Below are 14021 nucleotides of genomic sequence, written 5' to 3'. Positions count from 1 at the left end.
CTGCAGGACAGCTAAGCAGGTTCTTTTCTAATCATTAAAGTGTACCTTTACCCTAAACCAGGGGTACTGAACTGAGGTCCAAATCTCAAGTTTGTGCTATGAAAAATTGTAGTCATTGAATGTCTATCAAAAATTACAAATTTCCATAGCATTTCAACAGTATTTATCAAGTTCCCCCATCAGAGTGCCCTCTTACATCAGGTGTCCCTATCTGAGTGCCCTCAAAGATCGGGTTGCCCTTTATTTCAGATGTCTCCATCAGAGTGCCCCTATAAATCAGATTCCCCCATCAGAGTGCCCCTTTATATTGGGTGCCCCCATCAGAGTGCCCCTTTATATTGGGTGCCCCCATCAGAGTGCCCCTTTATATCGGGTGCCCCCATCAGAGTGCCCCTTAACATCAGGTTCCCCCATCAGAGTGCACCTTTATAATTGGGTGCCCCCATCAGTGTGTCCCCATAGAGCAAAGATTGGGTTCCCCTTTATATCAGGTGTCTCCATCAGAGTACCCCTTTACATCATGTGTCCCCATCTGAGTGCCCCCAAAGATCGGATTCCCTTTTATATCAGGTGTCTCCATCAGAGTACCCCTTTACATCATGTGTCCCCATCTGAGTGCCCCCAAAGATCGGGTTGCCCTTTATTTCAGATGTCTCCATCAGAGTGCCCTCTTACATCAGGTGTCCCCATCTGAGTGCCCCCAAAGATCGGGTTGCCCTTTATTTCAGATGTCTCCATCAGAGTGCCCCTATAAATCAGATTCCCCCATCAGAGTGCCCCTTTATATTGGGTGCCCCCATCAGAGTGCCCCTTTATATCGGGTGCCCCCATCAGAGTGCCCCTTAACATCAGGTTCCCCCATCAGAGTGCACCTTTATAATTGGGTGCCCCCATCAGTGTGTCCCCATAGAGCAAAGATTGGGTTCCCCTTTATATCAGGTGTCTCCATCAGAGTACCCCTTTACATCATGTGTCCCCATCTGAGTGCCCCCAAAGATCGGATTCCCTTTTATATCAGGTGTCTCCATCAGAGTACCCCTTTACATCATGTGTCCCCATCTGAGTGCCCCCAAAGATCGGGTTGCCCTTTATTTCAGATGTCTCCATCAGAGTGCCCCTATAAATCAGATTCCCCCATCAGAGTGCCCCTTTATATTGGGTGCCCCCATCAGAGTGCCCCTTTATATCAGGTGCCCCCATCAGAGTGCCCCTTTATATCAGGTTCCCCCATCAGAGTGCACCTTTATAATTGGGTGCCCCCCATCAGAGTGCATCTTTATAATTGGGTGCCCCCATCAGTGTGTCCCCATAGAGCAAAGATTGTGTTCCCCTTTATATCAGGTGTCTCCATCAGAGTACCCCTTTACATCATGTGTCCCCATCTGAGTGCCCCCAAAGATCAGGTTCCCCTTTATATCAGGTGTCTCTATCAGAGTACCCCTTTACATCATGTGTCCCCATCTGAGTGCCCCCAAAGATCGGGTTGCCCTTTATTTCAGATGTCTCCATCAGAGTGCCCCTATAAATCAGATTCCCCCATCAGAGTGCCCCTATAAATCAGATTCCCCCATGAGAGTGCCCCTTTATATTGGGTGCCCCCATCAGAGTGCCCCTTTATATCGGGTGCCCCCATCAGAGTGCCCCTTTATAATCAGGTGCCCCCATCAGAGTGCCCCTTTATAATCAGGTGCCCCCATCAGAGTGCACCTTTATAATTGGGTGCCCCCATCAGAGTGCATCTTTATAATTGGGTGCCCCCATCAGTGTGTCCCCATAGAGCAGGTGTCCCCACTAGTGCCAAACCTTAAATTTCACTTAGGGAAAGGGATATCACAATTCCAGGTAGGTCAGACAACAGTAAACCTCTCCTCCAGTTTAGAAGCCAAAGGTGCTGGCAATGCATATAGCAAGGAGGTAGGAAGAAGCTAGCTATGATTAAGCGCTGTTTGATAGTGTGAAACGCATCAGCTCTTCTGCGGCATGTATTTTTGATTACATTTTTTTAATAAAAGTCAATTTTCGGAGTGCGGCTGTCCAGAACTTCTTCCTATCTCATTTCTTAAATTTCACTTGTGAACCATCACAGTACTCCTGTAGATTGGTACAGCCCATCTAAGGCAGGAGTGGGAGCCTGAAATAGCGTGCTGCAGAGGGTAGGAGCTGAGTAGAGAAACTTGCTGAAGAAGGTGGGGCGCACAAGTGACATTACTTGTTTCCAGGAATGCCCGCGATCCCAGCAACCAATTACAGTATTGCGGCAGTGATTTAGTGCTGCAGACTGGAGGGCTGTTGGTCTGGACAGGAGCGTCACTTGGTCCGGACCGTGGTCTGCCACGATAAGAAAAATCGTTCGAAAATTCCGTTCTGCGAACGATCGATCGACTTTCTAATCGTTGATGCCCAGCAAGTAATACCCGAGATCGATCTTCTGAACGAAAAAGACCGATTGAAAAAATGGACAAATTGTGTCGTATCGTTTGTGAACGAACGATATTCTATTAGTTGGTGTGAAGGTCGTCCGTAAAACATCTCTTGAACATCATCACGCATGAACGGAACTAGTAAATGACCCCACTTGTATGTGAGACGTCAACACTACATATGAACTTGATTGGTTAATGTCGGCAACGATTTCGACCGACAAACTGTGTTTCGTTGGTCGGTGGTCGAGCGTTCGTACGATTTTCGAACTGTTTTTTTCCTGCTATTAGTGTCGTATTACACTGCCTTCTCCCCACAACCCTCTCTCACAATTGAATATCATTTTTAACTATTTCCATCCGATCCGATGGATGAGAAATAGAACCACCATCCATCTGTTTTTGTGGCACCGCTGCCATCCACCCGCTCTATAGAGGAGACTGGAGGGTCCGATCAGGTCCAATTGAAAAACTGACAGGAGGACCTGATCAGACAGCTTGTGGAAAGGGCCCTTCAGCAGGGAGAAAGGAGAGTTGTCATACATTTTAAGTGGCAGAATCCCTTTAATGACCATTGTCTACATATTAGTAGAATGCTGTGAGAGTGCAGTCCATGTCCTCCACTCACCTGATCTCTTTCAGTCCTTCTTTCTGGATCACCTGAAGAATTTCTTTGTGGCTCATAGGCGTGTTGTGATATTTCTCCAACACCTGCGGAGAAGACAAGAATTCTCAGTACCGGTATTTATTCCCCTGTGACATATTATTATTAGCAGTAGGGCAAATCACCACTGCAAGTGCCTGTCTCTGGGACACCAATGGTCACATTTATAAAAGAAAAAACACACACGCACACGTGCCTGCGCACACACACACACACACACACACACACACCTGCGCACACACTCCTGGTTCTCCTCCTTTTTGGAAAACCGATCATAGAAAACCGATCATAGACGCACGGGGCCAGATTCAGATACATTTGTGTATCTTTAGGCGGGCGTAGCGCATCTCGAATGCGCTACGCCGCCGTAACTTAGCAAGGCTAGTACTGTATTCTGAAAGAACTTGCGCCTTTAGTTACGGCGGCGTAGCGTATATAGGCCGGCGTAAGCCCGCCTAATTCAAAATAGGAAGGAGGTGGGCGTGTTTTAGTATAATGATCCGTGACCCCATGTAAATGAGGCGCCGAACGCACAGCGCATGCGCCGTCCGTGGACGTATCCCAGTGCGCATGCGTCAAAATCACGTCGGCTAGAGATACGCCGAACACTGCCTACGACGTGTACGTACAGCCCTATTCGTGTACGACTTACGCAAACAACGTAAACGACGGAAAATTCGACGCTATCCCGACGTCCATACTTAACATTTCATATAGCATATATAGCATATATATAGCAGGGGTAACTTTACGCCGGAAAAAGCCTTACGTAAACGACGTAAAAAAATGCGCCGGGCGGACGTACGTTTCTGAATTGGCATATCTACCTAATTTACATATTCTACGCGTAAATCTACAGAAGCGTCACCTAGCGGCCAGCGTAAATATGCAACTAAGATACGACGGCGTAAGAGACTTACGTCAGTCGTATCTTAGCCAAATTTCGGCATATCTTGCTTTCTGAATACAGAAAGAAGGTACGCCGGCGCATCCTAGAATTTACGCGGCTTGGATTCAACGTAAATTCTTTCTGAATCCGGGCCGCGGTGTCATGCGGAGTCCCTCAGGGGTCACCCTTGTCACCTGTACTATTCAATATTTATCTCCGCCCTCTCCTCGAAATCATCAGTAACCAGAATTTACTCTACCATTCCTACGCGGATGACACCCAACTCTATTTTCGTATCAGCAACAAAAAGGATCATTATCTCGGACTAGAGAAATGCCTTACTCTGATAGAGAATTGGATGATGGAGAGTTATCTTAAACTCAATGGCTCAAAAACAGAACTACTCCTGTTCCACGCCAACCGAAAAAGACCTGCTACGACAACATGGATGCCCCCACCCATTTTGGGACAAACCATCACTCCTAGCACCAAAGTCAAAAGTCTTGGAGTCACTTTTGACTTTGCCATGACAATAGATGCACAAATAAGTTTAGTAGTCAGCGGATCGCACTATCTGCTGCGTCTACTACGTAGATTCATTCCCTTTATCCCAAAAGAAGACATAGCAGTCGTGGTGGGAACGATAATCAACTCCAGACTCGACTATGCAAACGCCCTTTACCTCACACTCCCAAAATACCAAATTGCTCGTCTACAAGTCGTCCAGAATACGGCGGCACGACCTGTAACAGGTAAAAAAACATGGGAATCAATCTCTCCCTCCCTTAGGTCCCTTCACTGGCTGCCCGTAAAAGATGGAATCACGTTTAAGGCACTCTGCCTGACGCACAAATGTGTACAAAACAGTGCACCCCAATCTCTATGCGAAAAAATAAAATATCACAACCCAAATCGCGTCCTTCGATCTACCAACCAAAATATATTCCAAATACTAGAGGCCCGATACAAGTCCAAAGGAGATCGAAGATTCGCAGTCCAAGGACCTCGACTATGGAACGCTTTACCAACCAGCATCCGAACGGAAGGGAATCACCAGGCCTTCAGAAAGAAACTCAAAACCCATCTATTCTGAAGGCAAAAAAATAGTAGGAAATGGATACCAAACGCCTTGAGGCGATTCAGTTCGCATATGTAGCGCTATACAATTTTCTTACTCATTCACTCACAGTCTTCTAGATTTTTTTTCCCGGTTTTCTATTCTTTTTTAATTCCTCCAGTTTTAAAGTGACCATACACAACCCAGTTGCCAGCCAATCTGGTGTCATGATGGGACAATCAGCAGAGGACCAAGACGTGTTGGAGTGCACGATATGGATTTTACATCTTGATGGATAAGATGGGGGTTGTGCGACAGGGCTGATCCTTCCCGCTTCCCGTTAAGGTTCTGTTTTCACTAGTGTGACTTGTCCTGTGACTTTGGACACAAAGTCGCATAACAAGTCACAGACCATTGATTTCAATGGCACCCGTTCCAATCTATGCGACTTAAAGTTGTAGTGACTTTAAAAAGGTGCCTGCGCTACTTTGATCCAAAGAGTGTAAAGTCGAATTAAAGACGCACTAAGGCCCCGTACACACGTCCGAGAAACTCGACGAGCAAAACACATCGTTTTGCTCGTCGAGTTCCTTGTGAAGCCGCCGAGGATCTCAGCAAACCAAGTTTCCCCATTGACTAACGAGGAAATAGAGAACATGACGAGTTCCTCGTCAGTTTCCTCGGCCAAAAGTGTACACCCGACCGGTTTCCTCGGCAGAATACGTCTCCCATCGAGTTTCTGGCTGAATTCTGCCGAGAAACTCGGTCGTGTGTACGGGGCCTGACAGTTGCATTGAAAATTGCGTAACTTTGGAGTCGCACTAGTGGAAACAGAACCTAAAAGGGAAGTATTACATATTCATGCACAGCTACCACACAGGGCCTGAGCTGAAAGTGAATGTCAGGCAAAGCACACCTTAAGGCCTGGTTCACACTAAGGACATTTCAGATGTGAAGTTGCATGAAAATTGTATTGGTTTAAATGGTGCCTGTTCACATCAATACAGCGCAGCGCGATTTTGGAAAATGGCCCTGTGCTTCTTTGGTGCGATGCCAGCTGACTCTGGCCCCATAGAATATTCAAACCACATCCAAGTAGCATCCAATTTGCATCACATAATGGTGCTGAAAGTCGGATCACTATCTGATGGCAGCAGCGTGAACCTAGCCTCAGTGTTTGCTATTGGTATTCCAAGTCTCCCAATGGGGACAGTAGACTACTTTTCCACTTGCCAAGACATTTATCCATATATAGGTAACATATATTCCAAGCATTAAAGTGGAACTTCTCTTAAAAGATAGAGTTCCTCTCCTCCCCCATCCCTTTTAACATATTTAAAAAAAAAAATTTGTTCTGGGAGCAGGTAACCTTTACTGACAGGTACCCACTTCCACATTTCTTGCTTAGGCAAAAATTACAGCACAACACGTATGGATTTGCTAATGTATAGTATCAACACTGAATCCTGAGAATGACAAAAGTTCAGCCTGTCCCCCTCCCTCCCAGCCGATGACCTCTTGGGACCTTACATCAGGGTTTGACAAATTTGCTTGGAGTCTAGGAGCCAGCTAAAAAAGTTAGGAGCCAGAAAACGCACCCCGTCCCGACGAGCTTGCGCGCAGAAGCGAACACATAAGCACCAGCATATGTAAACGGTGTTCAAACCACACATGTGAGGTATCGCCGCGATTGGTAGAGCGAGAGCAATAATTCTAGCCCTAGACCTCCTCTGTAACTCAAAATATGCAACCTGTAGATTTTTTTAAACGTCGCCTATGAAGATTTTAAAGGGTAAAAGTTTGTCGGCATTCCACGAGCGGACGCAATTTTGAAGCGTGACATGTTGGGTATGAATTTACTCGGCGTAACATTATCTTTCAGAATATTAAAAAACATGGGGATAACTTTACTGTTGTCTTATTTTTTAATTTAAAAAAGTGTAATTTTTTTCCAAAAAAGTGCGCTTGTAAGACACGCAACATACGGCGTGAAAGAAAGTATTGCAACGATCGCCATTTTATTCTCTAGGGTGTTAGGATAAAAATATATATAATGTTTGGGGGTTCTAATTAGAGGGAAGAAGATGGCAGTGAAAATAGTGAAAAATGACATTAGAGTTGCTGTTTAACTTGTAATGCTTAACTTGTAATACCAAGGGCCACCACCAGATGGCGCCAGCTCACACAAGGAAGAGCTGGGGACTTCACAAATAATTTATTTATTTTTGCCCACCTTCCAAGCCAAGTTGCCAGGAGGCTATTTCTAGTCGCCATGGCGACCTGGCGGCCGGGATTTGTCGAGCCCTGAATTACATATCCCTGGAGTCTGCGGAGCAGTCTGAAAGCTCATAGAAAACCTCACAGCTGTGGCAGACTTTTTTGAAAAAGTAACTAATTCCTCTGGCCTATAGTCAAATGAAAACCAGGCATGAGTTCTCTCGTTCTGAGTGGACGTCATATGGTGTCCTCCCTGGGACACGCAACAGGTCGCATTAAGGGGCGATCTGTCACCCACTGTGTCCATCAGACACATCGGATAACAGATCAGTGTACCAGCCCGCTTGCCGGTACCATGTGATCACTGTGGACAATCACAGCAGATCACATGACAATTGTACACAAAGGATGGCTTTTAGCCATGCCATTCATGTGTGCCATTGGATTGATCTATGTGATTGGTCACAGTGATCTCATAGTACAGACAGGGCCAATCACAGCCCATCTGTACCATGCAATTAGGTGTAGCCAATCGCAACTAATCACAATTGTAAACACTGAATGAATCGATTTCATTCAAAGAAATGTTTTTTGTTTATAACAGTGATATTCCCTGTTATAAGCAATCATATAGCCAGATTCAGTAAGATGTGCCTAACCTTAGGCAGGCGTAGCGTATCGCATATACGCTACGCCACCGTAAGTTAGAGAGGCAAGTGCTGTATTCACAAAGCACTTGCGTCCTAAGTTACGGCGGCGTAGTGTAAATGGGGCGGCGTAAGCCCGCCTAATTCAAATTGTGAAGAGGTGGGCGTGTTTTATGCTAATGAATCGTGACCTGACGTAAATGACGTTTTGAACGAACAGGGCATGCGCCGTCCGTGGACGTATCCCAGTGCGCATGCGTCGGATAGAATGCCTAACATACGTCGAACACTGCCTACGACGTGAACGTAACCTACGCACAGCCCTATTCGCGTACGACTTACGCAAACGACTAAAAAAGATACGCTTGTTCCAACGTCCATACCTTGCATGGGCTGCGCCACCTAGGGAGCAGCTTTATCTTTACGCCGGCGTATGTCTTACGCAAACGGCGTAACTAATTGCGACGGGCGCACGTACGTTCGAGAATCGGCGTATCTAGCTCATTTGCATATTCAACGCGGAAAACAACGGAAGCGCCACCTAGCGGCCAGCCTAAATATGCACCTTAAGATACGACGGCGTAGGAGACTTACGCCGGTCGTATCTTAACAACATTTAAGCGTATCTCAGTTTGAGAATACACTTAAATTTACGACGGCGTAGATTCAGAGTTACGACGGCGTATCTACTGATACGCCGGCTTAACTCTTTCTGAATCTGGCTAATAGTGTGCAAAAAAATAAAAAATAAATACTGATCACCTCTCCAGAGTAGTACATAGTATTTACTATGGCAACACTGTGTTGGTCACAGTATGCAAAAAAAGAAAAAAAAATGTAATAGAAGAAAAAAAAAATGTTATAAAAAAAGAAAAAATATATTACTAATTATAATTATTATAATAATTAGTAATTATTGAGTATTATTGAGAATTAAATATTAATACTCAAAGCGTGACAGTGCTGGGAGGGGGTGGAAGTGTCCGTACTTACTTACTGGGCACTTTCAGCGCTGTCATGTTTTGAATGACAATTGTGCGGTCATGCAAACTACATTTTTATAATTTTTTTTTTTTTACACAGATAGAGCTTTGGTGGTATTTAACCACTTCAGCCCTGAAAGAAATTGACCCCCTTCCTGACCAGGTAATTTTTTTGCGAATGTCCTTTTTTCCCCCCACAAATAGAGCTTTCTTTTGGTGGTATTTCATCATCTCTGCGTTTTTATTTTTCTTTACTTTTTGCTATAAAATATACCCCAAAAAAATTTCTTCATCAGTTTTGGCCAATATTCTTCTACATATTTTTGGTAAAAAAAAAAAAAAAAAAACGCAATAAGCGTATATTGATTGGTTTGCGCAAAAGTTATGGGCCCGGATTCACATACATTGGCGCATATTTATGCCGGCGAAGCGTAGAGAGGCAAGCACCAAATTCACCAAGCACTTGCCTCCCAAACTGCGCTGGGTTCCTTCGGCGCAACCCAGTGCGCATGCTCAGAATCACGTTGGAACAACTGCCTAAGATACGTCGAATCACTGCCTACGACGTGAACGTAACCTACGCCCAGCCATATTCAGGTACTACGTAAACAACGTAAAATTTGCCGGCTGTGTTCCCTGGTTCATACCTTTGCATGGGTTGCGCCTCCTATATGGGGAATAACTTTACGCCGGACTTACGCAAACCGCGTATATTATGCGCCGGGCGCAAGTACGTTCGTGAATCGATGTATCTCCCTCATTTCCATATTTGAATAGGAAATCAATGGGAGTGCCCCTAGTGGTCAGCGTAAATATGCGCCCACGATACGCCGGCGTAGGAAAGTTATGTCGGTCGGATGAAGCCTATTTTCAGGCGTATCTTGGTTTCAGACTCTGGCGCATAAATACGACGGTGCATATTTACATTTACGCGGCGTATCTCGAGATACGTCGGCGTAAGTGCTTTGTGAATCCGAGACATATCGTCTACAAATAGGGAATAGATTTATGGCAGTTTTATTATTTATTTATTTTTTACTAGTAATGGCGGTGATCTGCGATCGGTACTGTAACATTGCATCAGACACTTTTGTGATCAGCTGTGTCCAAAGCATCACAGATCCCTACCGATGCACACTGCAGAGGGTGAGAAGTGCGATCACGAGAGCATATCCATTAGACGCCCTTCAAGCAATGTGAGCCTGCGCTGTAGTCGCCTTTTGGCTATAGCGTGGGCGGGAGGTGGTTAAACTAGTAACATTTTATTAGGATGAACGCACACAAGAACGGAGAGCTGCCAGAGCGCTTTACAGCTTTGGTAAACAGACCGTGTTTACCTGTACAGCGATGCACAGGTGTGCAGCAGTGCCAGGTGCTGCCATTGAGTGCCCATCAGTGATGCCTGTCAGTGCCCATCAGTCACTCCTGGCTGTGGTACTGGGCAGTATGATGCGCAATTCGGCTCCCCCACTTTTTTTTTTTTGCATAAACTTTATGGCCTTTAACTACAGTGGGGCAAAAAAGTATTTAGTCAGCCACCAATTGTGCAAGTTCTCCCACTTAAAAAGATGAGAGAGGCCTGTAATTGTCATCATAGGTATACCTCAACTATGAGAGACAAAATGTGGAAACAAATCCAATCACATTGTCTGATTTGGAAAGAATTTATTTGCAAATTATGGTGGAAAATAAGTATTTGGTCTCCTCTACAAACAAGCAAGATTTCTGGCTCTCACAGACCTGTATCTTCCTCTATAAGAGGCTCCTCTGTCCTCCACTCATTACCTGTATTAATGGCATCTGTTTGAACTTGTTATCAGTATAAAAGACACCTGTCCACAACCTCAAACAGTCACTCCAAACTCCACTATGGTGAAGACCAAAGAGCTGCCGAAGGACCAGAAACAAAATTGTAGACCTGCACCAGGCTGGGAAGACTGAGAGGCAGATCCACGTACCTTTGTGTAATATTCCGCCGGGCGCAGCGTATCTAAGAAACACTACGCCGCCGTAACTTTTTTATTTTTTTTAGAATCCTCAAAGAATTTGCGCCGTAAGTTACGGCGGCGTAGTGTATCTTTGGCGGCGTAATGGCGCGCTATTCAAATCTCTGTGATGGGGGAGTGTTTTATGTAAATACGTCGTGATCTGACGTAAACAACGTTTTTTTTCTGCGCATGCGCCGTCCGTGGGGGTATCCTAGTGCGCATGCTCGAAATTAACCCGGAACAAGCCAATGCTCACGACGGTGACGTCATTCTACGCAAATCCCTATTCGCGAATGACTTACGCAAACGACGTAAAAAATTCAAAATGCGAGGCGGGAATGCCGGCCATACTTAACATTGAGTACGCCTCATAATAGCAGGTTTAACTATACGCCGGAAAAAGCCGAACGCAAACGACGTAAAAAAAATGCGCCGGCCGGACGTACCTTCGTGGATCGCCGTAACTAGCTAATTTGCATACTCGACACGGAATTCGACGGAAACACCACCTAGCGGCCGCTGAAAAATTGCAGCTTAGATCCGACGGCGTACTAAGACGTACGCCTGTCGGATCTAGCCGAGATGCCGTCGTATCTTGTTTTGAAGATACAAAACAAAGATACGACGCGCAAAATTTGAAATTACGCGGCGTATCAAGAGATACGCCGGCGTAATACTTTTGTGGATCTGCCCCTGAATCTGCAATAGGCAAGCAGCTTGGTGTGAAGAAATCAACTGTGGGAGCAATAATTAGAAAATGGAAGACATACAAGACCACTGATAATCTCCCTCGATCTGGGGCTCAAAATGATCACAAGAACGGTGAGAAAAAATCCCAGAACCACACGGGGGGACCTAGTGAATGACCTGCAGAGAGCTGGGACCAACGTAACAAAGGCTACCATCAGTAACACACTACGCTGCCAGGGACTCAGATCCTGCCGTGCCAGACGTGTCCCCTGCTTAAGCGCGTACATGTCCCGGCCCGTCTGAGGTTTGCTAGAGAGCATTTGGATGATCCAGAAGAGGATTGGGAGAATGTCATATGGTCAGATGAAACCAAAGTAGAACTGTTTGGTAGAAACACAACTTGTCGTGTTTGGAGGAGAGAGAATGCTGAGTTGCAACCAAAGAACACCATACCTACTGTGAAGCATGGGGGTGGCAACATCATACTTTTTGGGTTGTTTCTCTGCAAAGGGAACAGGACGACTGATCCGTGTATATGAAATAATGAATGGGGCCATGTATCGTGAGATTTTGAGTGCAAACCTCCTCCCATCAGCAAGGGCATGGAAGATGAAACGTGGCTGGGTCTTTCAGCAGGACAATGATCCCAAACACACCGCCCGGGCAACGAAAGAGTGGCTTCATAAGAAGCATTTCAAGGTCCTGGAGTGGCCTAGCCAGTTTCCAGATCTCAACCCCATAGAAAAATTTTGGAGGGAGTTGAAAGTCCGTGTTGCCCAGCGACAGCCCCAAAACATCACTGCTCTAGAGGAGATCTGCATGGAGGAATGGGCCAACATACCAGCAACAGTGTGTGACAACCTTGTGAAGACTTACAGAAAACGTTTGATCTCCGTCATTGCCAACAAAGGATATATAACAAAGTATTGAGATGAACTTTTGATATTGACCAAATACTTATTTTCCACCATAATTTGCAAATAAATTCTTTCCAAATCAGAAAATGTGATTGGATTTGTTTCCACATTTTGTCTCTCATACTTGAGGTATACCTATGATGACAATTACAGGCCTCTCTCGTCTTTTTAAGTGGGAGAACTTGCACAATTGGAAGGGCCAGATCCACAAAGAGGCGCCATAACTTAACTATTCCGATTTAAGTTACACTGCCGCAAAATTTCTACCTAAGTGCCCGATCCACAAAGCACTTACCTAGAAATTTTCGGCTGTGTAACTTAAATCCGGCCGGCGCAAGGCGTTCCCAATTCAAATGGGGCGAGTCCCATTTAAATTAGGCGCGCTCCCGCGCCGGACATACTGCGCATGCTCGTGACGTCATTTTCCCGACGGGCATAGCGCGAAATTACGTTACGCCGTGTTTTGTGAATCGCGCCGGGTAAAAAAAGTTGCGTCAAAAAAAAAAGATACGGCGGGAAAAAAAAGAAAATAAATAAATTAAAAAAAAAAATAAATCAGCGTCGCTGCAAAGAAGGGTCTACTTTTACAAGGTGTAAACAGTTTACACTTTGTAAAAGCAGCCCTAATTTTACGATTGCAACGTAAGTATTTACGGAGATCTCCGTGGATCTCCGTAAGTGCTCATTTGCATACGCGAAGCGGCATTTCGACTCCAAATGCCCCCAGCGGCAGATGCGGTACTGCATCCTAAGATCCGGCAGTGTAAGTCCCTTAGGCCTAGTACACACGATAGGATTTATCCGCGGATACGGTCCTCCGGACCGTTTCCGCGGATAAATCCTCTGAGGATTTTGATCCGATGGAGTGTACACACCATCGGATCGAAATCTGCGCCGAATTCCCATCGCGATGACGTGTCGCGCCGTCGCCGCGATGATGACGCGGCGACGTGCGTGACGCTGTCATATAAGGAATTCCACGCATGCGTCGAATCATTACGACGCATGCGAGGGATGGGTTCGGACGGATCGATCCGGTGAGTCTGTACAGACCACCAGATCGATCCGCTGGAGCCGATTCCAGTGGATAGATTTCTTAGAATGCTAAGAAATTTGTATCCACTGGAAATTGGTCGGCCCGAAATATATCCGCGGATAAATATCCGCTGGATCGTACACACCAGCGGATCTATCCGCTGAAACCGATCCGCGGATCAATTTCAGCGGATCGATCCTCTTGTGTGTACGGGGCATTACACATGTCGGATCTTCTGCCTATCTTTGGGAAACTGATTCTGTGGATCAGTTCCAAAGATAGAAACAGGGATACGACGGCGTATCCCTTTTGAGGATCTGGCCCTAAATACTTTTTTGCCCCACTGTGTCTTCAGACACTTTAATAAACGAGGTCCAAACTATGCAAATGTGGTATTTCAGGAAAAGAAATCACGCACTGCCACGCTCTTTGTGTATATACAGTACATATAAATCCTGTCTTATTATATCCATGCACACAAGGCATCCAGTAGGGATTGCAGAGAATCCGTAG

General features: G+C 45.6%; 1 protein-coding gene across 1 annotated transcript in view; it reads right to left on the bottom strand.

Moving 5' to 3' along the window:
- Positions 1-14021, bottom strand: part of ASXL2 (ASXL transcriptional regulator 2) — a 131873-nt gene that overhangs the window by 97249 nt on the left and 20603 nt on the right. The window contains exon 2 of the mRNA XM_040348220.1: positions 3049-3131. Within this exon, the coding sequence (XP_040204154.1) occupies positions 3049-3131 (83 nt within the window). The remainder of the gene's footprint in view (positions 1-3048; positions 3132-14021) is intronic.

This window comes from Rana temporaria, chromosome 4 (assembly GCF_905171775.1).
Source record: "Rana temporaria chromosome 4, aRanTem1.1, whole genome shotgun sequence".
In the NCBI taxonomy this organism is placed as follows: Eukaryota; Metazoa; Chordata; class Amphibia; order Anura; family Ranidae; genus Rana; species Rana temporaria.
The sequence above is the reverse complement of the archived record's forward strand: the minus strand, read 5'-3'. Positions and strand labels throughout refer to the sequence as shown.